At 38.8% G+C, this 26323-nt stretch overlaps 1 protein-coding gene across 2 annotated transcripts in view; it reads left to right on the top strand.

Annotated features, from left to right (window-relative positions):
* The first annotated feature begins 1325 nt into the window (after window positions 1-1325).
* syt6a (synaptotagmin VIa) overlaps window positions 1326-26323 on the top strand; it is a 233355-nt gene continuing 208357 nt past the window's right edge. Inside the window, exon 1 of one of the 2 annotated variants that reach the window (XM_057830665.1) lies at window positions 1326-1567. In XM_057830665.1, coding sequence (XP_057686648.1) covers window positions 1411-1567 — 157 coding nt within the window. In that variant the 5' untranslated portion in view covers window positions 1326-1410. The remainder of the gene's footprint in view (window positions 1568-26323) is intronic. The other variant, XM_057830664.1, reaches the window with a different exon arrangement.

Here is a 26323-nt window from a genome sequence, read left to right as displayed (position 1 = left end):
TCAAATATTTGCATTTGAACACTTGATTTTTAATCTTAAAAGTTTTCTTTGATTTTAGCAATCCTTTTTGTGTTCGGGCAATATTATGGTTAGGACATTTGTGTCTAAATCATTCAATCCCCCAAAAAGTTGCTACAAAAAAAAAAAAAAAAAAAAAATCAAACAAAGAAAAAAAATCATTTGGAAAAATAATTTGGCCTCCTCTATTTAAAATTGAAAAAATAAATAAATAAATAACATGCAAAGCAAATGACCGGCTAAGGTGCTGGTCACATGATCTGTTTGAAAAATAATTTTGACCCATTATAAAAATATCATTTTTTGTTCATTTCATTCATTTTTGTTGTTTGCTTTACTGCTTTACAACTTTTAGTCAAAGTCAATTACATGCAATGACACTTTTCGGCCACCGGGGGGGGGGGGCTGGCCCCCTGGCTCCCCCTTAAACTTCGCTTATGATATAGGCCAGGGTTCACCAAATCTGGACCTCGATGCCATCTATCCCGTCGTGTTTTCTACGTCTCTCTCCCCTAACACACCTGAATCAAATGATTATGTCATCAGCAACCTCTCCAAAAGCCTGATAATGGTCCTGATTATTTGATTCAGGTGTGTTGGAGGAGGTAGACATGGAAATCACGACAGGAAAAGTGGCTCCAAGGTCCGGATTTAGTGAACCCTGACATAGGCGCTTCCAGGAGTTCACACAACCAAGCACAGCACATAAAATCCCGGAGTCTCATCTACGTCAAGCTGAATCAATTTTTGGAGATTCCGTGGGTTCCTCTGGTTTGATTTGGCAGTTTAAAACTTTGCCTACTTCAACCGCAATTCATGGTGTTCTGTGTAAACCAGAAGTCCATAGCAGAAAATGTCAATATTCGCTCAGGAAACTTGTCTATAAAACAATGTTAAAGCCATTGGATTTAGTTTAAGTGTTGTAAGTGGAAATTTGGCAACATTACAATGTGGTCAATGTAAAAACAGTTCATTTTTTAGAGCAGCTCTGGTTTGCCTGTCGCTGCAATGGCAGCCAATGAGTTAAATAGGCATTTCGCCCCATTGGTTTTGTTTGCTAATTCTAAAAAAAAAAACCTTCCCCCTCCTTTGTTATTGTTTGTATTGCTAATTTAGCCATTTTTATTAGTCACTTTACAACTCTACAAAACTATTATTTGATTTTGTTTAAAAAAAAAAAAAAAAAAAAATATTAAACAGGTGCTTTTTAGAGTTTGCACTTCTTGAGTGAGCGCATGGGCTTCACACACGACTAGTTGCTTCGACCTTCCCCATGCAATGCGCCACCACATGTGTTTGCGCGCGCGCGCACGTTTGAGTGTTTGTAAGAGCGCATGCCTCGGTGCCCTCTGATGAGTGCACTCCAAGGCTGACGATGCAGCTGGGAGCAGCATGAGTTCGGAGCGAGCGGAGTATGACATGGTTTGTCAGAGAGCCGTGACCCTTATTGTCGACCTCTGCCTGCACAACAGCACGCTGTTGGAGCAGGACACGTGTCAGGACTTCCTCTTCCTGTTGTCCGGCCGCGGCGCCAAGCACAGGGATCAAGGTAAGGAGCAACTGTAGTTGATGATGATGGTTGGACAATTACACGTGTCTTGTTTTGCGTCTCTTTCTCAGCATGTTATTATATGTTTTGGGAATGACCAGTTAATCCAAGTGTACTTTGTTCTGATTGTGTTCTCAGTGTGTGTGTGTTTTTTTGGGAAGACTGTCAGTTTGGGAAACAGCTGACTGCATCCTTATTTTATCTTGTTTGCAAGTTGTCTTTTTGTTTATTGGTCACATAAGTCATGAAATAATTAAGTAACAAGATGTGAGCATTTTTTCCTTTTCCACCATAGCAAAAGAACAACAACAACAAAAACACAAAACAAACAAACAAACAAACAAAATAAAAGAATCCTCAACCCACCCAAAACCCAGGGAACATATCTAAAAAAAATAAATAAATAAAATAAAATAAAATAAAAAACTATGATTATTTTCCTGTATTAATAATATTTTAAAACTTTTACTATTTATCACATTGATATTTTGCTGGTGCACCCATAATATGTGTATATGTATAGATATATATTGTATATAATTATGTTAAATGCAATCCTGTCCGTCCAACCCATTTCAACACTGTTTATATCCTTGTCAGGGTCACAGGAGCCTATCCTAGTTGACTCCGGGCGAGGGGTGTACTACACCCTAAATTGGTCGCCAGCCCGTTGTAGGGCATACACAGAATCAATCCCACACTGCCTGTGCCGCAGTCAGACGAATGTAACACTACACGATCAGCAACGTTGAAATCCTATTTAGAATGTTCGTGGTGTGACAAAATATCGAAATGGTGATATATTGTGATACTTTGTATCCCAAAAGGTTATCGATATGCTGCTGCCAAGAATCGAGATTTGGTTTTAAAAAGGTGTCAATGTTTAAAAAACAAAAAAACAACCCAAAAAAAGGAACAAACATGTTGCTAACCAAATTTTCCACCATAATAGTGTCTCAGTTAACTCTAAGGCTGCATTGACGGTGCTCGACGCCCAATCCATTTAGACTGGGAACGTCTGTTCATTCGAAACCAGAGCATTTAGTTATTCTGTCCAATTTTCAGGGCATATACAGGCAACTTGCTGTTCATTTTCATTTTAGGGCATTTACAGGTAATTTCCTGTTGAGTTTGAGTCACTGCCTATTCATTTGGGTGATTCCCAGGTCACTTCCTGTTCTGTAACTCAAATTAAATAGGAAGTGACCCATAAAATACCCCCAAATCAACAGGAAGTAACTGAAAATCAACAAGTAAATGACATTATAGACCCAAATCACCAACGTCACACAATCACGTGATCGCTGTATTGTGCCGCCATATTGTCCGTCATTGTGTGTCTGTATTGTCATTGATCGTAGTTTCTAAAGGTGGATTCACTTGCAAATTATTGAAGCCCCGGTGCTTTCAGACGCTGTAAACTCATTGGATGAGTTGCATAAAAGCCGTTATTTGGAAAAGCTTCGGTCGATCCAGTCGCCAGATCCATGTTTGATGCCCAAACCGATGTTTCCTCCCATCCGGTCCTGTCCCCTGCGTCAGAGCTCGTCCTGAGACCACAAAATTTCCAATCATACTCCAGTTTATGTCACAATGAGGAGTCGGGTACCCAAAATCTGCACCGGCCCGAATATAAACCGACATTTGGTCAGCTGAGCGTCACCGTTGTCACTAGGGTTGTTCCGATCATGTTTTTTTGCTCCCGATCCGATCCCGATCGTTTTAGTTTGAGTATCTGCCGATCCCGATATTTCCCGATCCAATTGCTTTTTTTTGCTCCCGATTCAATTCCAATCATTCCCGATATTTTTCCTGATCATATACATTTTGGCAATGCATTAAGAAAAAAAATGAATAAAACTCAGATGAATACATACATTCAACATAAAATACATAAGTACTGTATTTGTTTATTATGACAATAAATCCTCAAGATGGCATTTACATTATTAACATTCTTTCTGTGAGAGGGATCCACAGATAGTAAGACTTGTAATTCTTAAATGATATGTGACTTTGTATATTGTGAATGAATATTGCCATCTAGTGTATTTGTTGAGCTTTCAGTAAATGATACTGTAGCCATGCCCAAATGCATGATGGGAAGTGCAACCATGGCTGTGCGTAGTGCTACCAATTGATATATCTTCTCTGCGTTGGGAAATAACATAGGGTGTTAAGAAAAAGATCAATTACTACCTTTCTTCCCCACGTTGCTTCCCACGATATTTCTAATCGTAGGAAGAGGGATGGTAAGGCTTTAGCCAATTAAAAAAAGGCTCCAAAGGCTGCCAAAATTCACTCTACTCATTTTACGCTGCCTTTTAGCTCTCTGTATAGGTACAAGGGCGCCAATACAGATTGAATGCGACAATGCGTGAGTGGGTCGTGCAGGGCATGCATTAATTGCGTTAAAGATTATAACATGATACATTTTTAAAAAAATTAATTACCGCCGTTATCGGGATAAATTTGATAACCCTACCTAAGCCTAAACTAAAGACTCTGGATGAGTGTAACATATTATGTCTGTAATGTTAAATACAATTAGAAAAATATTTAATTAAAAAAAAAAAAAAAATTAAAAAGGCATGTCCGATATTTTTTTGCCGATTCCGATAAGTGGAAAATGACGTGATCGGACCCGATCGATCGGGATGCCGATCGGGATGTCGATCGATCGGGACATCTTTAGTTTTCACGATTGTAAAATGAAACTTGATCGACAGCTGCCCCGCGTGAAATTTCCCCCCTGACGGGAGCGCTTATTTATAACGCTTTATTGACGTAAAAACATCAAATGTTTTCATGGACGCATTACAGTAATGGATTTACGACTGTAGGGTCAGTTTTAAATAGTTAAATTACACAAAATATTAGTACTGTATTTTTAGTAACAAATCGTGGACTGGGCCAAATAACCATCTTTGAACAAAAATGTATTAGTCTACAGGTTTTCCTGACCATATCCCAATGGCAATCACACAGATATGACATTTATTAATTCAAGCAGAGTAAAAATAATACATATTCACGGTACAAGAAAGTCGTTTCCGTGTGGGCGCTCCCGTCAGGGGGGACATTTCACGTAGGGCGGCTATTTTTATGCCCAACACCTGTTGTTGCGCTCACCTTCTTGCTGCGTGACCGTGGCGACGAGCTTCGTAGTCTCCGTCTGATGATGTCTGCGATCGTGTTGGCATCAAATTGATGTTTTCGCCGCTGTCTAACGGCTGTCGACACAAACGCATCATGGACTGAGATAAACAAACCGTGCTGATTTAAAATTTGCCCTTTTAACAATGGGCACACAGCAACTACTAAAATGACCGTTTATCTTCTCTGTAACTGCAACCAACCGCCACACATGCCTTCACCATTTTGATTAATCAATGTTAACGATTGTCAGGAAGGTTACAGATATCTATTCATATATAGATGTTACACAGAAATATCTAATAGACTAAACTTTATTGACCAAACAAACATGCATTAACACGACATTTTTATTTATATGCAGCGGCCTGTCACTCGGGGTAGCCGAACACCTCTAGTCCCACTCATGTTCTCTAAAATGTTGAAAATATACCAACTTAAACAGGTCAATACATTTACAATTAATTAGGGCTGCAACTAACGATTATTTTCATAATCAATTAATCGGACAATTAATTAAACGATTAATCGATTGATCGGATGAACGCCGCGACTTTAAATTACCCTCACAATTTACCTTAAAGTTGTTTTCGGCATGTTGTAAGTAGCAATGAAGACAAAATGGATGACTATTTCCTTCAAGTGTATCGATTGTCAAATTTGTTGGCAACTAATTTATGAATCAATTTAATCGATAAGGTGTTGCAGCTTTATTAAGAAGCTAGTTTAGACAGTAAGATGACTGAAAATTGGCAATAATGTGAATTGTTTTCAAAAGTAAAAGCCAGATTTTGTTCATGTTCTACTTTGACTTAACAAAAATATAATGTAGAAATCTGATAATATTTACAACTTTTTTATGTTATTCCGGTAATTTCAAGAATTGAGACCAGTTTAAGGTGAAGAAGGTCCTAAACGATTAGTCAGTTATCAAAATAGTTGTCGATTAATTTGCTCATCGATTAATCAATTAATTGTTGCACACCTACAATGAATACAAAATATAAACAATTTTAACTTGCGTTCTAAGGTTGAAGTGGTCAAACTTGTCCTAAAAATCCCTGTCATAGCATCTGATAAATTCAGGCCAGCTTTGTTGAAGCACACTGTGGCAATCTGTCCCTTTTAATTCAAAACAAAGTTAAATAAATTAATGAATACATCAAAATAAACATGGCTGGCCTTAAACTATTCTTCGGTCGTGGGATCAAGCATCGCAATAAAGTGCTGGTCAAAAATAGCTAGCGTCGCTCGCGTCCCCTTTCAGTTGCAAACAATAAATGGCCATCTTTTAAAATCGTTATCGTCAGTTGGTGTTCTATTAATCTGTAAAAGCCCCAGAGTTTTTGATGAAGTCTGACAAATCGTCTGATAAGCTTTGGTGGTATAATGTAGCATAGTTGTCATGACAAAATTTGAATATCCATTCTTTTAAAATATCTCCAATTATCCAGGGTTAGACTTTAATGGGTCTTTTGTCGTGGTAGCAAGGGTCTTCGCTAACAACAAGTTTGTATGTACTGTACCTGAAATGAACTAGTTTTCACACAAATGGAGCCAATAAGCTAACCACCTAATGGTGCGTTTATAGAAAAAAATACACCCCGAGTGTTCACGGAAACCCGCAAGAACTTAAGGCCACAGGTGTTGTCAAAATGGAACACTCACTCTTGTGACCTAGAGACTTTGAACACACCCTAAGTGGCTGCGTCATCATGATGCACCGGGCTGCTGTGCATGAAAATAAAATGTGTTTTTATCTTAAATCATTTGTTCCCCAAAACTTATAAATACGTTGTATTTTTAATCGCTTCAGTGTCCCAAAAATGTATTTATACGTCTTTTGCGTTTTTTATTTATTTATTTGTTTTTTTACAAAAGGCATCTATAGGTTCCGATCTATCTAAAATAATAATGCACAAAGCTCAAAACCCATTTTAAAGCAATAAAACTGGCCACTGGTGGTCAGTAGCCCATTTGGTAAGAACTCATCTCGGGCCAAGAAAGGAAGTGAAGAAAAATAGTCAGGAAACGGAAGTTGGAGGGATCTTGTGAAGAATTGAGTGAGAAGTGAGAATTTGAGAAAAATGTGGAGAACGATCGGGAAAAAAAAGGCAAACAACACTGGAGGAGTGTTTTGAAAAGAAAACAAAAACATCGTCAAAGAAGGATGAAAAAAAATCTATCTTGATGAGACAGACGGTGACGTCCACAACAGCGTCAGGTTCCACACGCGTTCTGCGGCGCTCACGTTGCGTTACTCCTTAGCCCGAGGTTGAAACCAACGATGAAGATGATGAAAAAAGTCAGACCGATCTTGATCCGAACCCATCAGATTAGCCACGGGAGCAGCCGAGAGCCTTCCCCGTTGTTATTTCCGCAAATAGTTCAACACTTCATTAGTCTAGTTATGTGTAAATAAATTGTTACTTTGCGTTCAAAAGCTCTATTGGTCTTGTTGTTTATCTTATTTTGTAAAAGGAAAACATTATTCAGATGTTTGGGATGTAACTAAAGCAAACAATAGCTGTGTATAAGTCAAAGTTATGTTTGAAATGTATGCTTTCACAAAAAGCTCAATTTCTCCGTTTTTTCATCAGAAAGTAATTGCTCAAGCAATCTAAGCTAAGCTATTTTCTAATGCTGATTTGTAAAAACGGAAAAAGATAGGAACTTTTTTTTCCCTGATGAAACAAGAGAGTCTAATCTTACTTTGGTGGGTTCCATGTAGAGGCGAGCGAAATTTCAGATTCTTAGATTATTCGCGATTCGGCCGTGGAAGATTCGAGAACGATTCACAAATATCCAAATTCCGATTATTGAATTCTACCAGGTAAAGCGGAAGTAAAACACAGTCAGCGCGGTCTTTGTGACGCAATGAGGAACGGACCGAGAGTAAATATCATGTTCAACTCATGCCGCTAGATAAAAGAACAATCATACCTGACTGCGGCCGACAGCCGCTACAAACAATGCCCAGTTGCTAGTTGCTACAAACATGCGGCTACAGTAGATATCATATATATGTAGAACTAGATGCAAAATGACAGACGACGTCGGTGTTAAACATGTATTATTGAACAGAGATGCGAAAGGACAGACTTTCCGGCGTAAGTAAACAGCCGCCATTTTAAAGCAGTAGACCTCTCTGGAAGGCTCTGTTGTAGCGAACCTAATTAACTTCTTATCTAAAATATCTAAAATACTCCTAAATCGGCAGAATCTTGTCTTGAATCTATCTTTAAATGATGAAATAGTTTTAAAACTTTGACAAAAGTAGACAGAAGGGAAATTATGGAATAACGGGAGTAATTTTAACAACTGTAACAGTTGATTCACAGCATTAAATTAATTGAATGTTGTTTAAAGCTGCTTATACAGAATGGGGACTGGAGTTTTTTAATTACTGTTATTTTTGTATATTTGTTTACTGTTATATGTTGATACTGAAATAGTAGTTTGGTTTAGCCTGAGAGGATTTTTGAACAATTTTTGAACTAATGTACAAAACATTTAAAAAAAAAAAAAAAAAAAAAAAAAAAGGAGGGGTGTGACTCAATAATCGTTTTATAATCGAATCGGAGCCTCTGAATCGTAATCGTAATTGAATCATTAGGTGCCCAAAGATTCCCAGCTCTATTCCCATGTTTATATACCAATAGAACAGAATCAGTCAAAATCCACTAAAACGGCCGTGAGCGAAGGGCCTTGCTCTGGTGAGAATGCCTGGGAGTGAATGAGTTAATGAGAAAATACGAAGCACATTTGTTAAAAAAAAAAAACATCTATAAATAAGCCGATTCATTGTAAAAGCTTGACTGTACAAATGAAGAGACTAAAGTAGCGTCTTATCGTCCAAAAAATACGGTAACTCAATTAGTAACCATATTTAATATGAACAGTACTACTAAGGATTAAAGATACATTTGACACATTATGAAATGTTCCATATAATTTTGTATGGCGATAATTCAGTTTTTCAATTTCATTTAATTCATATTGATTAAAATAACTATTATTCACACAACATATTTTAAGGAGGTGATCATCCGATGTCCACAAGTGAAACGAGTGTTAAGATGGTTGTCAGTTTGTGAAATCAGAAAGTTAATTGATGTCAGCAGGTGCAATCCAAGATGTCTTACTGCTTCATTGGGCTGCCTTTTCGGGGTTTGTGCATGCCTCGCAGTTCCTAGTCATCTTTGCTGTCACCCTACATTATTCTCAGCTCTGAGTTTTTATTGTACGCCACGATGCCACTGGGCGTCTACTACACCAAGCTGCTTTTTCAAGTGATGGCGTCTACTGATATAGAGCATTTCTGCCACATGGATCTTTAAGACGAGATACATGTGGTGAAGGTAAGGAGGGATGCTGTTGATTTGGTGCGTTTAAACGTTGCTCTATCATCTTGTCATGTCATCTTGATATTATTGTGAGCTATTATATTAGTATGATTGTATTATAGTGTGATGAACCCTCCAATTTCCATTTCTTTCTTACCCAGGTCAAGAGAAGTGTCAGAAATAGTTTCTATTCAACTTGGTGGAAGGCTTTGGCTGAGAAGTCTGGTTGTAGTCATCACCTATTATTACAGTTCCCTTACTTAATTCTGGCTCAGCATGATTCTTTTGGCTTGCTGAAGGCAAGTGTTGCCCAACGCACATCTTCATCTCATTTGGTGAAGAGTCACGTGGTTGTGAGCTGCCGATTAGTCTCGTTCCTGCCGGGCATGAAGCCCACTTGAATGTCAAATCTTATTTGCCTCATAAAGACCCTCTTGAGCACTGGAATCCTACTTCTTTGCTGTATGTTCCATGTTTTTGACATAGATGCATGTTGAACAGTCACGTCCAGTCCAGTCTAATCCAGTCTAGCCCAGTTCTCTTTGAATGGTTCGACACTTTTTTCCAACCATCAATGTCATCTCGAGGCATCAACGTAGTCTGATTGTTGTCACTGTCTGACTCTAAAGTCCAAAAAATGACTCCAATTCATCCCCAATTATCTTTGAATTGATCATACTATTGAAAAACTCATTTTTTGTTCTACACAAATCGATGTGTCTTTTCTCAATCTAGTTTAAAAAAGCAAACTTTCAAGTTTTTGAAAATCTATCTGTGAGTGATTGAATTGGTTTAAAAATTTTTTTTTTTTTTTTACCGCCACAAAAAACGGAGCTGGATTCAATGGGGAAATTTGTGTAAACATGCCTATGGTCAATTTTCTTTACCTATCATGATTTTAAAGGAATCCACAGATAGAAAGAATTGTAGTTCTTAATAGATAAACGTTATTTTGAGTTAAAATAATTTTGATATTAAAACCACTCTGTATGTTTTCGTTTTTACATAACTTGTAAAAGTAGTTTAACTAGTATGTTGCCATTGTTGTTGACGTCACTGGGTTACGCTGCCGGGCCTCCAGAGTATGACTTTAGCGACATAAACATGTTATCTGTTCAACGCTTTCAATTCGAACCCGAGAGGAACATTAATGAACATGACGTCACTGTCGATATTTCACAAAACGGGCAGCAAAAGCAAAATGAACAGGAAAGACAGGTTGAGATGAGAGTAGGGGGGGGGGGGGGACTGTGTTCTGCCAAAATATGCTATATTTCGAAACGTCCTACAAGAAGCAAATTTGACACCCAAAGTACTACTGTGCACTTTCAGCTTGTTTTGTTTAGATGCATACAGACAGAACATACTAAAGATACCTTAAGAAAACACTTCAACTTAGTAATATCAAATATGGGTGATTTAAATATGCTACATGACTGATGTCAACAGATCAACAATCTACTTTAAAGCTACCGCAAGAAAACACAATGCTTAAAAGTATGAGAGGGAAACACATGCAAAAATTATTTTGAGAAAATGAAAGGTAATAAAAGACTCAATAAAAACACAAATGGTAAGTACTCGCCGCTTTTAACCGAGGTGCGCATGTGTTGGACGTCTCGGCGCGTCGCAGGAATTGCAGTAACCCCGTAGTGTTCGTCTAGTGATAGTGACAAACTATGTCATCACCCCGAGCGTCCATTGCGCGCATTAAACATGGCGCCTTCCATAAGTCAAAACATGTACTAAATATTATAGATTTTTTAATCAATGGCAATATTTTATGTGTTTCTAATAACATATTTTAATAAAATAGAACATCTGTGGCTTATCAGAGCCTAAAAGTGTCTTTAAGTCCAAGGTTGCCTTTAAACAAATCAATTTTGAGCTATACCAAAATTAAAACAATGCTTCGGGGGTCGATGGAAAAGTATCAACATCTAACTGCACTGACATTTTGGTGTGAAGTACAGTAGTTAAAGTGCCTATTACAGGATAAAAAAAGTCTTAAATAGCATTATTATGTTAATTAGAATCATATTTTGAGACGATTCGATTATATACAATTTGGCAAAGCGCAGGTGTCGAGAAATTAGTCTTTTAATCTGCCGTTTAGCCCCTTGCCATTCATTATAGCGCTCCAGCGTCCCCAACAGGAGGATGAATTCGGCAGGGTCATGGTTTCATCTGATTTAGAATTCAGCCAATTGAGAGGGAATTATTCAGAACGAGGAAATGCGATGAATAGAGCCGCAAAAAAAACATTGTATCAATCTCTCTCCTCCAATATTTTTACATGATATTCTTTTTATCTAAGTATTTTTGCCCAATAAATGGTATGGTCATGACATATAAAAATCTTGTGCTAAATGGAATATGAAATATTAAAATGCATTTATTCAGTATGACATGGCAAAAGTACTTTATGATGGTCAAAACTGTCGACTTCTTGCACATTTTATGCAACCGGAGTTATTCCGGCTTTTGTCATTTCCCTGCCCCGGCTTCGGAGAGTTTAAACAAACCAGGAGGCATGACAGCTAGCCGACATGCAAAACCGAACCGAGTGATGTTTCAAAGTCTTATTCTCGCCTTTCGAAGTGAAAATCCCACAAAACTAACCCGGATCATGTAACTCGGCGGCGGGGTTGTCGCCGAGCGGGGTCGCCTAGCGGCGAGCAAGTTACAGCTCGTCTTTCCCCTGCTGCGGGCAGGAGAGCTTGTTTGCTGGGGAAGCAGCTGGAGAATGATCGCCGGACGAACCGGCCGACGTCAGAGGAGCACGTAGCTGCCACATGGTCAACAGCAATATGGCGCAAATTAAGGCTTAACTCCACGGCAAAGATGTAAAGAGTGAGAGAGCGGTGTGCATTTGTTGTGCAGCTACCATGGCAGTATGTGTCTGAGGAGAAATTTTCTAAATGTCAGTCCATGATCAAACGTAAGTAAATAGTCCTTTATTTAAAGAAAGTTTGTAGTGTTTACTTTGTAATCGCTGTATTCGCAGGCATTTTTAATCCAAAGTTGCAATTTCTGATTTGGTGGAAAATTTGACAGAACACCGGGCACACAAAAAGGGCAATAAGCAGAGTGTGGGGGTGTGTGACAAGCTGCCGGTCGTCGGCCGAGTGGTCCGTATTAAAACGTGTGCCATGATCCCAGTATTTGATATAATAAAAGATACATCGTTTACTCATTTCCTCATAAGTCCAAAGGTCCCACATTTGTCGGACTTGTTTTGGCCATTCTTCGAGGGTGAACGAGAACTTTTGAAACCCAAAAAGGCTCACATGCCTCTCCCTGGTGCAGCAACAAATCCCTGCAGCACGTTTGGCTGGATGCAAAAAATAAACGAATTAATCCGCAAAATTAGATTAATCCATCTGCATGCTATTAAGCAATGCTGTATTGTGAGATACTGACCCGGGTGACGTCACATTCGCATTCTTCCCCAACCGGAGCCGGAAGTCACTCATTTTCATGCAGGATTAAAAAATTGAATAAATAAAGCGATCGCTTCCACACACATCCAAGTGGTCCATTTCATTCAGGAGCATAAAATATCGCTTGAAATGAAACAAACATGCATTTTGGTGTCATAGGCACTTTAAGGGTCTTACAATATCCACTTAGCACTCATTAACTGTCTTCAATTTCAGTATAAGAGCTAAAGCCTGAGATGCTCATTTGTTTTTAATTGACTACAATAAAATGACTAATAAGAGACTCTGAAAGTTGACACCTTGCATCCCTTTTCAGGTGTGGCTGAGGTAATAAAATATCCTAATTGTTAACCAATTAGTTCAGTCCTCATTGTATTCACTCTGTCACGACCTGACATCAGCCACTTTCAGCTGTTGGCAAGAACTAAGCAATTGCTAATCTGAAATATTGATATTTATACAAGAGAGCGGATGATGTCCACAAATCAAGCCTGTGGAGCTCCTGAATCGGTGTGGGAAAAGGTTGGTGTTCACAAATACACACACCCTCACACGCAAACGCACAACCTTATTGAGAATTCCACTTCAATTATCACCTGTGTGGGTCTGAATTGAGCGGCTTCATCTTTGATCACTTTATTCCCGCTTTGAGCTTTATTGAGCAGGACCTTGGTTGGAAAAGGACATTTGCATTAGCTGTCATTCAGCACTGCACTATGCATTGCACTATAAATTCGCAATAAAACAAAGATAATATAAGGATGAAAAGAGCCACATGATTGGATGTATATATCGCACCACCAATGGCAGCCAATGAGTAAATGGTGGGGAAAAAAGCACATATATCCATACTTTAGACATTGTAACTCTTGCATGATGTTATTTTACCGTTAGCTTCTCGCAACAGCTAGCATAATGTTTTACTACTGGTAGTGTTTACCTTCGTGGCGGATGTGATGTTGCGTAGTACAAAACATAAGTATATATTTTTTGTTTCTTGTGACAAAATCTATTTACATCTTTATTTTGCTTTCCAACCCTTAAAAAAAAAGACATCTTCAAAACCTGTAACATGCTCCTTAGCACGTATGTGTGTAAAATTTTGTCATTCATAGAACACATATATTTTTAAAGATTTATGCCCACACAAGAGCTCTTGTGGGATGGGGAAGGAATGCAGGGCATATTTCTTTTCACATGAATGTGCTTAAGACAAAGTCCAAAGGTGTCTTGAATACTAAAGAAATACTTGTGTGAATAGAATTACAAATATTCACCTCTTGGAGTCGCTCTGAGCATCATCTACTCACGCTTGTTAAGGCGTGACTGGGATGTCCTGAAGGTGACATTTTTTTGTGTGGTTATTTGCTGTCTGAACTCTCGAGGATGGAATCAGTTGCTATGAATAACTAAAGTTCCATGGTATGAATAAAAATCTTGACTCTTGACTGCACACATAGTATCTCACAAAAGCGAGTACAGCACTCACAATGAGATGTGTGTAAATATACGTTAGGGCTGTCAAACGATTAAAATTTTATCGAGTTAATCACAGCTTAAAAATGAATTAATCGTAATTAATCGCAATTCAAACCATCTCTAAAATATGCCATATTTTTCTGTAAATTATTGTTGGAATGGAAAGTTAAGACAAGACGGATATATACATTCAACATACTATACAGAAGTACTGTATTTGTTTATCATAACAATAAATCCGCAAGGCATGGCAAATTTGTTTATATAGCACAATTCAACACAAGGCAATTCAAAGTGCTTTACATCACATGAAGATCATAAAAATCACATTTAAATCAATACAACGTAAAAATCAAGACAATCAAAATCGGAAATAAAATACATAAAAATCGCATTTAATAACAAATAGAATAAAAATAAATAAATAAAACTAAAACTACTACTACTAATAATAACTGAAATCAGCAATGGAGATAAGCACAAGAGGAATAGAAAGCAAGTAGACTGAAATATATGGACAGTTACGGATATGCAGTGCTAAACAAAAGCATTTTTAGCCCTGATTTATAAGAGCTAACAGTTTGAGCATACTTCAGACATTCAGGTAACTTGTTCCAGAGGTGAGGAGCATAATAACTAAATGCTGCCTCACCCTGCTTGGTTCTTATTCTTGGAACATGCAGAAGACCGGTTCCAGACGACCTTAGGGGCCTAGATGTCTCATAGGAATCTAACAAATCAAGCATGTATTTTGGTCCAAGGCCATTAAGTGTTTAATGCCACAAGATGGCATTAACATTATTAACATTCTTTCTGTGAAAGGGATCCACGGATAGAAAGACTTGTAATTCTTAAAAGATAAATGTGAGTACAATTTATAGTAATTTTATATTAAAACCCCTCTGTATGTTTTCGTTTTAATCAAATTTGTAAAATTTTCAATCAAAAAATAAACTGGTAGCTCGCCATTGTGGAAGGTAGTGATTGAAATAAACCACAAGGTGTCAAAGGTGAGTTTTAAATTAATTAAAGATCTAGCCAAGTTTTTCTAGTGCGTTTTGCGCCTCGACTGACGCCGTAGTTTCCGGGTTCATTTTACGTTACGTTCATTTAAGAGTTGTTCTTCACAACGTATGAGACCTCTGATAGTTTGTATATTGTGACTAAATATTGCCATCTAGTGTATTTGTTGAGCTAAACGAAATGTTTGAATAGAGTTTGACCAAAGTCTGAGTATTATTTTGCATAGCTATTTTGATTGGGATTGCCAGTTCTCTTTGCATTGAGCGCTTTTCTTTTTGTGAACATTTTTTTTTGAGCGATAGGAATATTATTTTTGGTGTGCTTTCAGTAAATTATACTGTAGCGACTTAACTGTTCCGCCCAAATGCATGATGGGAAGTTGGGCAAACATGACTGTCAGTGTTGGCTGAAAATGGTATATATTATATAAGTGTAACACCATTTACCATTCTCTGCGTTTTGTTCAATATAGGGTGTTAAGAAAAAGATTATCCCCTGTCATTCTACCCCACGTCGCTCGCCACAGTAGTTATAATTGTTGTGGAAGAGATGCCAAAGCGTATGCCAATAAATAGCGTGACCGCCACAGTAGTTATAATTGTTGTGGAAGAGATGCCAAAGCGTATGCCAATAAATAGCGTGACCCCATTGAATGCCTGAGTCCACTCCTCTCACTTGTCTCTGCATCTTAGCTCTCAATATACGTACAACGGCGCCATTGTAGTCTGTTTGCCGCAATGCATGAGTGGGTCGTCCCGCGCATGCGTTACATGCGTTACATATTTTAAAGTGAGTAATTAAAAAAATTAATTACCGCCCATTAACGCGATAAATTTGACAGCCCTAATACATATAATATATATATATATATATATATATATATATATATGTATTTTCACCGGCCACTTTATTAGGTACACCATTCTAGTAACGGGTTGGACCCCCTTTTGCTTTCAGAACTGCCTCAATTCTTCGTGGCATAGATTCAACAAGGTGCTGGAAGCATTCCTCAGAGAGTTTGGTCCATATTGACATGATGGCATCACATAGTTGGTGCAGATTTGTCGGCTGCACATCCATGATGCCAATCTCCCGTTCCACCACATCCCAAAGATGCTCTATTGGATTGAGATCTGGTGACTGTGGAGGCCATTTGAGTACAGTGAACTCAGTGTCATGTTCAAGAAACCAGTCTGAGATGATTCCAGCTTTATGACATGGCGCATTATCCTGCTGAAAGTAGCCATCTGAAGTTGGGTACATTGTGGTCATAAAGGGATGGACATGGTCAGCAACAATACTCAGGTAGGCTGTGGCGTTCCAACGATGATCAATTGGTACCAACGGGCCCAAGAAAATATTCCCCACACCGTTACACCACTACCACCAGCCTGAACTGTTGATACAAGGCAGGATGGATCCATGCTTTCATGTTGATGACGCCAATTCTGACCCTACCATCCGAATGTCGCAGCAGAAATCGAGACTCATCAGACCGGGCAAGGTTTTTCCAATCTTCTATTGTCCAATTTCGATGAGCTTGTGCAAATTGTAGCTTCAGTTTCCTGTTCTTAGCTGAAAGGAGTGGCACCCGGCGTGGTCTTCTGCTGCTGTAGCCCATCTGCCTCAAAGTTCAACGTACTGTGCATCCAGAGATGCTCTTCTGCCTACCTTGGTTGTAACTGGTGGTTATTTGAGTCACTGTTGCCTTTCTATCAGCTCGAACCAGTCTAGCCATTCTCCTCTGACCTCTGGCATCAACAAGGCATTTCCGCCCACAGAACTGCCGCTCACTGGATATTTTTTCTTTTTCGGACCATTCTCTGTAAACCCTAGTGATGGTTGTGCGTGAAAATCCCAGTAGATCAGCAGTTTCTGAAGTACTCAGACCAGCCCTTCTGGCACCAACAACCATGCCACGTTCAAAGTCACTCAAATCCCCTTTCTTCCCCATACTGATGTTCAGTTTGAGCTGCAGGAGATTGTCTTAAACCATGTCTACATGCCTAAATGCACTGAGTTGCCGCCATGTGATTGGCTGATTAGAAATTAAGTGTTAACGAGCAGTTGGACAGGTGTACCTAATAAAGTGGCCGGTGAGTGTGTATGTATGTATGTATATATATATATATATAATTTAATATTTAAATTTCTTTTTATGGTACAAGATTGAATAAATGTCACTTTGTTACAATTTTGGTAAAGCCAATCTCCAGCCCACAATAGTGTAAACATGAAATCTGTTAATCTGTTTTGAATTGAAGTCTTGGATATTTTACGCTATGTGATCATGTGGACGAGTAGAACTCGATTCCAGTGGCAATTTTGTAAGCGCGAGTGAACTTCTTTGCCAGAGGTGGGTAGTAACACATTACATGTACTCTGTTACATTTACTTGAACAACTTTTTGAGAAAAATGTAGTTCTAAGAGTAGTTTTATTAAGATATACTTTTTACTTTTGGTTGACTAGATTTGTGAAGAAAAAACGCTACTCTTACTCCGCTACTTAGGGCAACACAAGAGTTGTTACATTTTTCCTCTTTATTCTACAGATTTATTATTTTTGTGGCCAGCGATGCCAAGAGTAGAGACGTGTCTGGTGTATGACCGGGATAGCTCTACGGATTTCACCACTGAGACATTGCAAACATAATCACATGACTCCATGATATCAATCAGAAGCTTGCCGTTCTACCTTAATACCAGCCTGTAGAATCATGTGGTGTCTTTAAAACAACGTAAAAATGAAGTATTTGATGTAGAGCGCTGCCCTCAACATGACTCGAAAGTGCGGATTTTAACCTCTCTCCCAGTTATTATTTGACACCGACTGACCTCGGAAAGCCGGAGATATGATCCTTTTAATTTAAAAACAGTACAAAATAGAAAACTCTTCTCTGTTAAAAAACAAAAACATATTTAGAAAAAAAAAAAATCTTAAATGTACATGGTTAATTATGTTGTCTGAGCACTGCGCTCAGATAACATAATTAACTATGGACCTTACACTTTTTTTTTTTTTTGGGTGCTGCGACGTAATGGGCACCCCTGTTGTGGAGTGTTACCAACAACTTGGCTGTACATAGCAAGTTGCCGCACTGGGCTGGCACCCTGATGGACCACTGGTCAGAATGTTTTTAATTAAGTGAGGACTCATCAGGCTTGAATTGCATGCGGCTGAGAGGAAATGACGTGTAAACGCACCAGGGCGTGAGACAACATTTTTTGTTCCTGACTGCATCACGGGAGCAAAACATTACAGCAAAGATTTAAGCCAAAACAGCCAAAATTAATAGACCAATTAAAAAAGATTTGCCATTTTGCTGTGGATGGTTGATATGGAATAAGATTTCAATTAAAAAGGACAGTATGTATGCATTTTATCTCCATTTTATTATCTCAAATAGTGGCCTCCACATAAAAATAGTGTCGTTTTGGTCATGTTTGCTGAGACTTCTTGCACAGAAGACATGACATCTGCAAGGATGACAGTTGTAGTCCAGTTTAGAGTGCAGTTGTATGTCACAGAGCGCATTCGGTAGAAAACATTACAATTTTGACCCAACAAAACTGGTTTTATCAAACACCACCCAGCCGTGAATAGAAAAAAAAATTGAGAGAGTAGTAGATGCTTTAATCTGTATACTACAGTATATGAAATGAAATATCAAGCCTTTTTTTGTAGTTGTTTTTTTTAGTCTAAGTATCTTTAAAGATATCGATCTTTCTATCCTTTTTTTTTTTTTTTTTTTTAACCAATCACAGGTTTGGCACTGAGTCATGAAACCTCTTAGCAAATGTGGCTAAAGAGTTTACAAATCTTTATACAAATACTTGATATGGATTATGTGGCCAGAAACAAGCTGCCCACTGATCACTAGCCAGAGAAAGCCTTTGGGACATCTCAGACGGAGGTACAATTTTTAACTCATTTGCTCCCAAAAACGTATAAATACGTTCTATTTTTAATTTTTTCAGTGTCCCAAAGACGTATTTACAGTATATGTGTCTAACGTTTTTTTTTTTCCACAAGAGACATCTCTTGGTTCTGATGCAACTTAGCTCCAAAGCACAATGCTGAAAATCCATTTTAAAGCAATAAAACTGGCCACTGGAGGGGAGTAGCGCATTTTCTAAGACCCACAACCCGATCCAACAAAACGAACGGCCGGGCCACATGGCCGGGGCGCCGGCGGAAGATGACTGAATGGACGACCAGAATGCCAGGCGCAGGAAGTCCGAGCAGGACGACCGGGACCACCAGTGCAGCGGACAATGCCGTTGAGTCCGTGCTGCTCGCCCAGCCCGCGCTGCCGTGCTCGGCCGCTCGCGTCACTTGCTACCCTCCAGTGTCCCATTACTCAGCCGGAAACGCGAACGGCTAAACCAGTTTCCCCCCAGAAACACTACATGCCCCACACAAGTTCACCAGGCGAACTCCGCCACGAGGCAGTGGTCACCACAAAAGCAAGACTCAAAGAAATCCATCTTGATGAGACAGGCAGCGAATGTTGTGTATTTGTTACACTTATAAATATTAGAATGACCAGGCCGTTGTAGGTGAACACTGTGTAGCACACGTCTTTAATCTCACTACTTTGCACTGCGCCGCGCACATCAAACATAAACATATATTCCCCGCAGACTCAGACATGACATGTCAAACAAGGATGTGCTTCCCAGGGCGAACCAATCGATCTAGGATGACATTGATCATCCTATCAATGTATTACAGCGATGAGGGAAAAGTTTATCCTTGCTGTCGCAGCCACAACAGCGTCATCTCTCAGTTCACTAGATTTGTTATGTGTAAATAAATTGTTACCTTGCTAACAAAAGCTTTATTTGTAGGGTTGTTCCGATCATGTTTTTTTGCTCCCGATCCGATCCCGATCGTTTTAGTTTGAGTATCTGCCAATCCCGATATTTCCCGATCCGATTGCTTTTTTTTGCTCCCGATTCAATTCCAATCATTCCCGATAATTTTTCCCGATCATATACATTTTGGCAATGCTTTAAGAAAAAAATGAATAAAACTCGGACGAATATATACATTCAACATACAGTACATAAATACTGTATTTGTTTATTATGACAATAAATCCTCAAGATGGCATTTACATTATTAACATTCTTTCTGTGAGAGGGATCCACGAATAGAAAGACTTGTGACTTTGTATATTATGACTAAATATTGCCATCTTGTGTATTTGTTGAGCTTTCAGTAAATGATACTGCAGCCATTCAACCCAAATGCATGATGGGAAGTGGAACCATGACTGTGCGTAGTGCTACCAATTGATATATCTTCTCTGCATTGGGAAATAACATAAGGTATTAAGAAAAAGATCAATCGCTATCTTGCTTCTCCACATTGCTTCCCATAATTCAAATCGTAGGGAGAGGGATTGTAAGGCTTTAGCCTATTAAAAAAAGGCTCCATAGGCTGCCAAAATTCACTCTTCTCATTTTACGCTTCCTTTTATCTCTCTAAATGGGTGAAACGGCGCCATTACAGATTAAGTGCGACAATGCGTGGGTGGGTCGTGCAACGCAGGCATTAATTGCGTTAAATATATAACGTGATACATTTAAAAAAAAAAGAAATTAAAGCCGTTATCGGGATAAATTTGATAACCCTACCTTAAGCCTAAACTAAAGACTCTGGATGAGTGTAACATATTATGTCTGTAACGTTAAATACAATTAGAAAACGATTTAATTAAAAAAAAAAAAAAATTAAAAAAAGGCATGGCCGATATTTTTTTGCCGGTTCCGATACTTTGAAAATGACGTGATCGGACCCGATCATGCCGATCGATCGGGACATCTCTATTTATTTGTCTTGTTGTTTATGTTATTTTGTAGAAAGAAAACATTATTCAGATGTTTTGGATGTCACAACAGCAAGAAATAGCTGTGTTAAAGTCAAAGTTATGTTTAAAAATGTATGCTTTTACAAAAAGCTCAATTTCTGTTTTTCCATCAGAAAATGGAAAATTGCTCAAACTAAGCTATTTTCTAATGCTGATTTCTAAAGAATGGAAAGCGATATGTACTAACTTTTTTCCTGCTGAAAGAAGAGAGTCTAATCTTTCTTTTGGTGGGTTCCATGTTTTTATAGCATTAGAACAGAATTTTCTGTGGGCCTTGCAAAATCAGTCAAAATCCAGTAAAACTGTGGGGAGCAAAGGTGGTGAAAATGGCTGGGAGTGAATGAGTTAAAGGCATTACCTCTGCAAACAGTCATTGTTTTACGATACTTCGCACATTCATGATGTAATGAAGCACCTGATTGCCTTCTTTTCAAGACTTTCTCAGACACCAGAATGATTGTAACTACTTTCAAAGTTTTATGGCATTCAATATATGTATTCATTTGTTTACACGTTGTATTTCGTGACAAAATGTAAAAGTTTTAATTTAGTGCTGAAACGATTAATCGATTAACTCGAGTTCGATTACAAAAAAAGATTCAAATTCAATTTTGCTGCTTCGAGTATTAGTTTAGTTAAAGTAGCGTTGTAATGTTTTTTTTAAAGTATTTGCATTTAGTTTTATTGATTTGGGTGGATACGCTGCCCTCTAGTCTGCCACATTTCACGTGGCTGAATCCAGCTGCTCCCTGCTAAGACCAACATAAGCCAAGTTTTTGTTTGAGCCATTTTTTTTTTTTTAATGCATTCGTGATTTAGTTTATAGGTATATTTAGCCATTTTATTGTGGGAATATGTGTCTGAACCATTTGTTAGGACCATTGTTAAAAAAAAAAAAAAAAAAAAAAGTTAGCATTTGATAGCATTTAAGCTAGCAGACTTTTACTATGCAAGTTAGCTGATTGTTCTTTTGTTATACATAGATCCTTATCTGTTTATTATTTATATATACTTATTTTAATTTTTTATTTTCCTTATTCAATTATTCAAACTAACTTGTTTATCGATTAATCGACTATTAGAATAATCGATAGCTGCAGCCCTATTTTAACTACATGTTGAAATTTGGTGGTCTCGGCGGAGTGACGACAGTCCTCATCTTTGATTTGTGACTAAAACACCCAAAAAATGTATTGTTGAATTTATTTAATTTCATTAAATGGCTTGGGTTGTGTTCTATGGACTTATTGAGTCATCATAATTCCTACTGTAAAAAGGTTTACAATTCTAGAATGCCACGAAAAATATACCTCCTATACAAGAGAACAATATTCAACAAATTTTGAGATGGTGTAATGAGCAAATAGTTAGTTCATTAAACTGGAAAGGCATCTCTATGTGAACACACATCAGTCAAAATGACTCATTGGTTAGGTGTAAAACATAACCGGCGTTATGAAGAAGTCAAGTGTGGAGTGTCAGGTGCTTACAGCTTTGAGATAATGAGGAAGAGTTCAGTGGGTAAAAACTTTATTTGCTAATTAGACAGTGGAGTAGCACAAAAGGGGCTGTAATTTCACGACTACAGAGACGCACTAGTACAGCTTGAAAGATGATGGTGTCCTCTGTCACTGTATGCTCCACTAGGAGCTAATGGAAGACTAAAAGAAAAGGGACACGGCATATAGGCTACGTCTACTAGGACGGATAATGGCCTTAAACATATAGCTAGTTAGACTATACGGCATGTCGGCTACACTAATGTACCTATTCTCCGTATATTTTTTTGCACGGAGTAGGTAGCCGTGTAATGTTAAAACCCGCCGCTTAATATTGCCGGGTGTCTCCGTATAATCATCGGATACAAAAGAAGTGACGTCATGGAGCCCACCATTGCCATTTTTAGTGTGGCATTACGGCATTGTAAACAATGGAGGCGAACGATAAAAACATGGCATTTCTATTCTTTTTCACAGTCATTGTTTACAGTTAATCCTGTAGATCGGGGTCGGGAACCTTTCTGGCTGAGAGAGCCATAAACACATTTTTTTAGATGAAATCCCGTGAGAGCCATACAATATGTTTAAAACTAAAAATACGGGTAATGTGTGCATTTTATGTAATTTCAACATTTTTAAAGTACAATAAGTCTCTGAATTCTTTTTAATAACATTGTTAGCACATGCTGTTGCTAATCAATGATAAATATTTCTTACCATTAATGCGACTTCTGGTGCTGCATGGTGTTGCTGATGGCTTTGTCGTCTGGTTAATACTTGATGAGGTTAAGCGTGATGCAGGCATTGAGAAACTTAGGATACGTTTCTTTTCATGTTCACGAAGAAGCGACATGAATCCTCTACTTTTTCCAAGCATACACGGAGCACCTTGCCTGGCTCTGCCAGACTTTTCTCCCTGTATTTTTCAAACACTGAGAGAAATAGTCTGGGAACCATCCCATTAACAGCCTTTTCGAGCAGGTACAAAATCAATCGACAAATCAGATTCGTTTATTTGCGTGACGTGTTTTTAACGAGCAACGTCACTCTTGCGCGTCGGAAGTCGTCTCCACAACAAAGCTGAACAGGAGAGCCGAGAATATGTTCCAATCCAAGGTAAAATCAGTTTTAAATTACCAAAAACACATCGACCCGAGTCATTGACAAGTCTGTCCCGCGCTAGCCATGTTGAATAAACTCCGCTCTCCTCGTACGTTTACTTCCGCGCGCAAGTCCCTGGTCCTGCCCTCGTCGATTTGATAGCGTGACGTCTGCCCTGCCCGTCGCTGATTGGTCCACTCCGCTGTCTGTTTGCTGTGGCTTGCTCCGCCCTGGAAATTATATCCGCGGGAATGGTGGCCAGACTCAATAGCTGGAACAGCGGTGAGTCTGGTGTACCAGGCTACGGAGCACCATCAGTGCACACCGAAACAAGTTTGTCCATTGGTAGATTTTTTTTCTTTAGCGAACTCAATGAAGGACTTGAATAAATCCTCCCCTCTTGTTGTTCCTTGCATAGCCAAAACTGCCAGAGTTTTTTCATGTACTGTGTTACCGACAACACACCTTGCGATCACGCTGAACTGGGATAAATTGCTTACGTCCGTTGACTCATCCAAAGCGAGTGAAAAAATGGAGCCGAATTTATGTCCTTAACTTGCGTTGCCTCAATTTGATTTGACATCATGGGGGTACGATCGCTGACAGGGGCATGTCTTTATAATAATCTTGTTTTTATCCCAAAAGTCGTCAAAAAGTTCATTGGCAACATCAAGCATGAATGTTTGGCGTACTCCCCATCTGTGAATGGCTTCCCGTTTCTCATAATTGCTAAAGCGCCAGCAAAGCTAGCCAAATTCCAGTCACCAAACACGGAGTTTCTACTGACTAGCTTGCACTCTTGTAAGAAGCTCTTGACATGCTTTCTTCCTGTTGTCCCCCGCCGGCTATTTCGATGCAAATGTAGTATGGCGGGTGTCGAAGTGCTGCTTTATATTTGACCTTTTCATAGATGCAATTTTATCATTGCATATTAGACACACCGCAGAACCTGCTCTCTCCACAAAGGCAAATTCCTCTGTCCATTCCTGCTGAAAAGTACGATACTCCTCGTCTTTTTTTCTTTTTGCCATCTTCTCAAAAGGGTTTCTAAAATTAGCGGGGAAAACGAAACTAAAACCATGGGAAAATGACTACGCACATGCGCACATCGGCCGCTCTTTTTGACAGCAAAATATGGCGGCCCCACTCGATCAGTGTCTGCCTCATCTGCGTTGCCAGTGCGATTGATAGACAGATAAATAGATAGCTAGACGCAACGACATGTATGTTTGCACCTTTCCCACTAAAATAACTGCGAACCAGCTTTCTAGTCGCCGGGGATCGTTGCCGTTTTGCGCAACGCGCAAAGGAGTATAACGAGGCTTTTTTTTTTTTTTTTTTTAAATTATTATTATTATTATTTTTTTATAATTAAAGATTTGTCTGCGAGCCAGATGCGGCCGTCAAAAGAGCCAGATATGGCTCGCGAGCCATAGGTTCCCAACCCCTGCTCTAGATTCTAGAGTCTAGGTCAGGAACCTATGTCTCGCAAACCAATTCTGACTCTTTTCATGAGTGCATCTGGCTCTCTGCCTACCCATAATTTTAAACGCTGAACCTGCTGGCTCGCTTGACATTAACGAGCTATGAGGAGCTGATGGTGCATTCACACATTTTTCTTGGACCTTCAAACGTTGGTCACAATACAAATCGGTGACCATTGGTGGTCCTCCCGTTGCAGATTGCACGGTGATGGGAGTTACCGTATTGGCCCGAATATAAGACGGCCCTGATTATGAGACGACCCCCTCTTTTTCAAGACTCAAGTTTGAAAAAAAAGACTTTTTGAAGACCAAATTAATTTTTATACGGAAAATAATTACTGTACATCTGAAGCAAATGATTATAACAATATATTTGAGAGAAAAGCATGTTATTTTGCCTCATTCAAATCTTAATATCTGAACATTTAAATATGTAAACTAAAATGCAATCACATTCTTAAATGAATGGCTTCTGGTTTTTGAAATGTAAATAAACCAATCGACTGTGATAAAACAACAAAATTGCAATAACTGCATTAACCATCAAAGTGAAGTCTAACTGTAACTGTGGTCTTGAAACACATTTGAATAAGGAAAAACATTGCAATTAAATAATGCAAACTGGTTAAACTTGAGAGTAGCTGAGATCTGTCATGACAGAACATCGCTTCAATGATATCTGGCGCCATCTAGCGTCGTGAATGGGTATAATGTCTAGACCGCGAATATAAGACGACCCCCACTTTTTCAGTCTTATTTCAATGCAAAAAGCATCGTCTTATATTCGGGCCAATACAGTATTACGCAGGGCTGGTGTATATAAAAAATGAGTAGAGGTTGTGGCTTCCGCTACAAATCCATGCATACATCTTCAGCAGCTTTGAATATTTTTATTTGGGACATAGTACGTGTTAAGTAAAAAAAATGCCAGCGTCGCAATGGTGTTTCAGCGTGACTTTCCTATTGATGGGTTCGATGTGCCAATGCGTTGATGTAGACAATCGCGTCTTTGGTTATGCTCATTTTCAAATACCACACCAGACATGGAATAACTTCCTAGTTTATCAGTACCTAGCCTTGACGGTAGATTCGTCCAATTAGAGATGAGTGTACATTTTGACTGGAGTCTACCTCTTCCGGTTCCTTTATGTAATTTCATTTTTGGATTTGTCGTTGTGTTTTTTGATTGTGGTCGGAAGGTCCTATGGTGTGGATTGGCTGCCTCACGACTGTCCCACTGCCCCAGGGCGGCTGTGGCTACAGTAGTGGCTTAACCACCATTGAGTGCGGAGTGAACAAATAATCCAATGTAAAGTGTCTTTAAATATGCCAAAAAAGCGCTATATAA

The sequence above is a fragment of the Corythoichthys intestinalis genome, chromosome 2 (assembly GCF_030265065.1).
Source record: "Corythoichthys intestinalis isolate RoL2023-P3 chromosome 2, ASM3026506v1, whole genome shotgun sequence".
NCBI lineage: Eukaryota > Metazoa > Chordata > Actinopteri > Syngnathiformes > Syngnathidae > Corythoichthys > Corythoichthys intestinalis.
The sequence above is the reverse complement of the archived record's forward strand: the minus strand, read 5'-3'. Positions and strand labels throughout refer to the sequence as shown.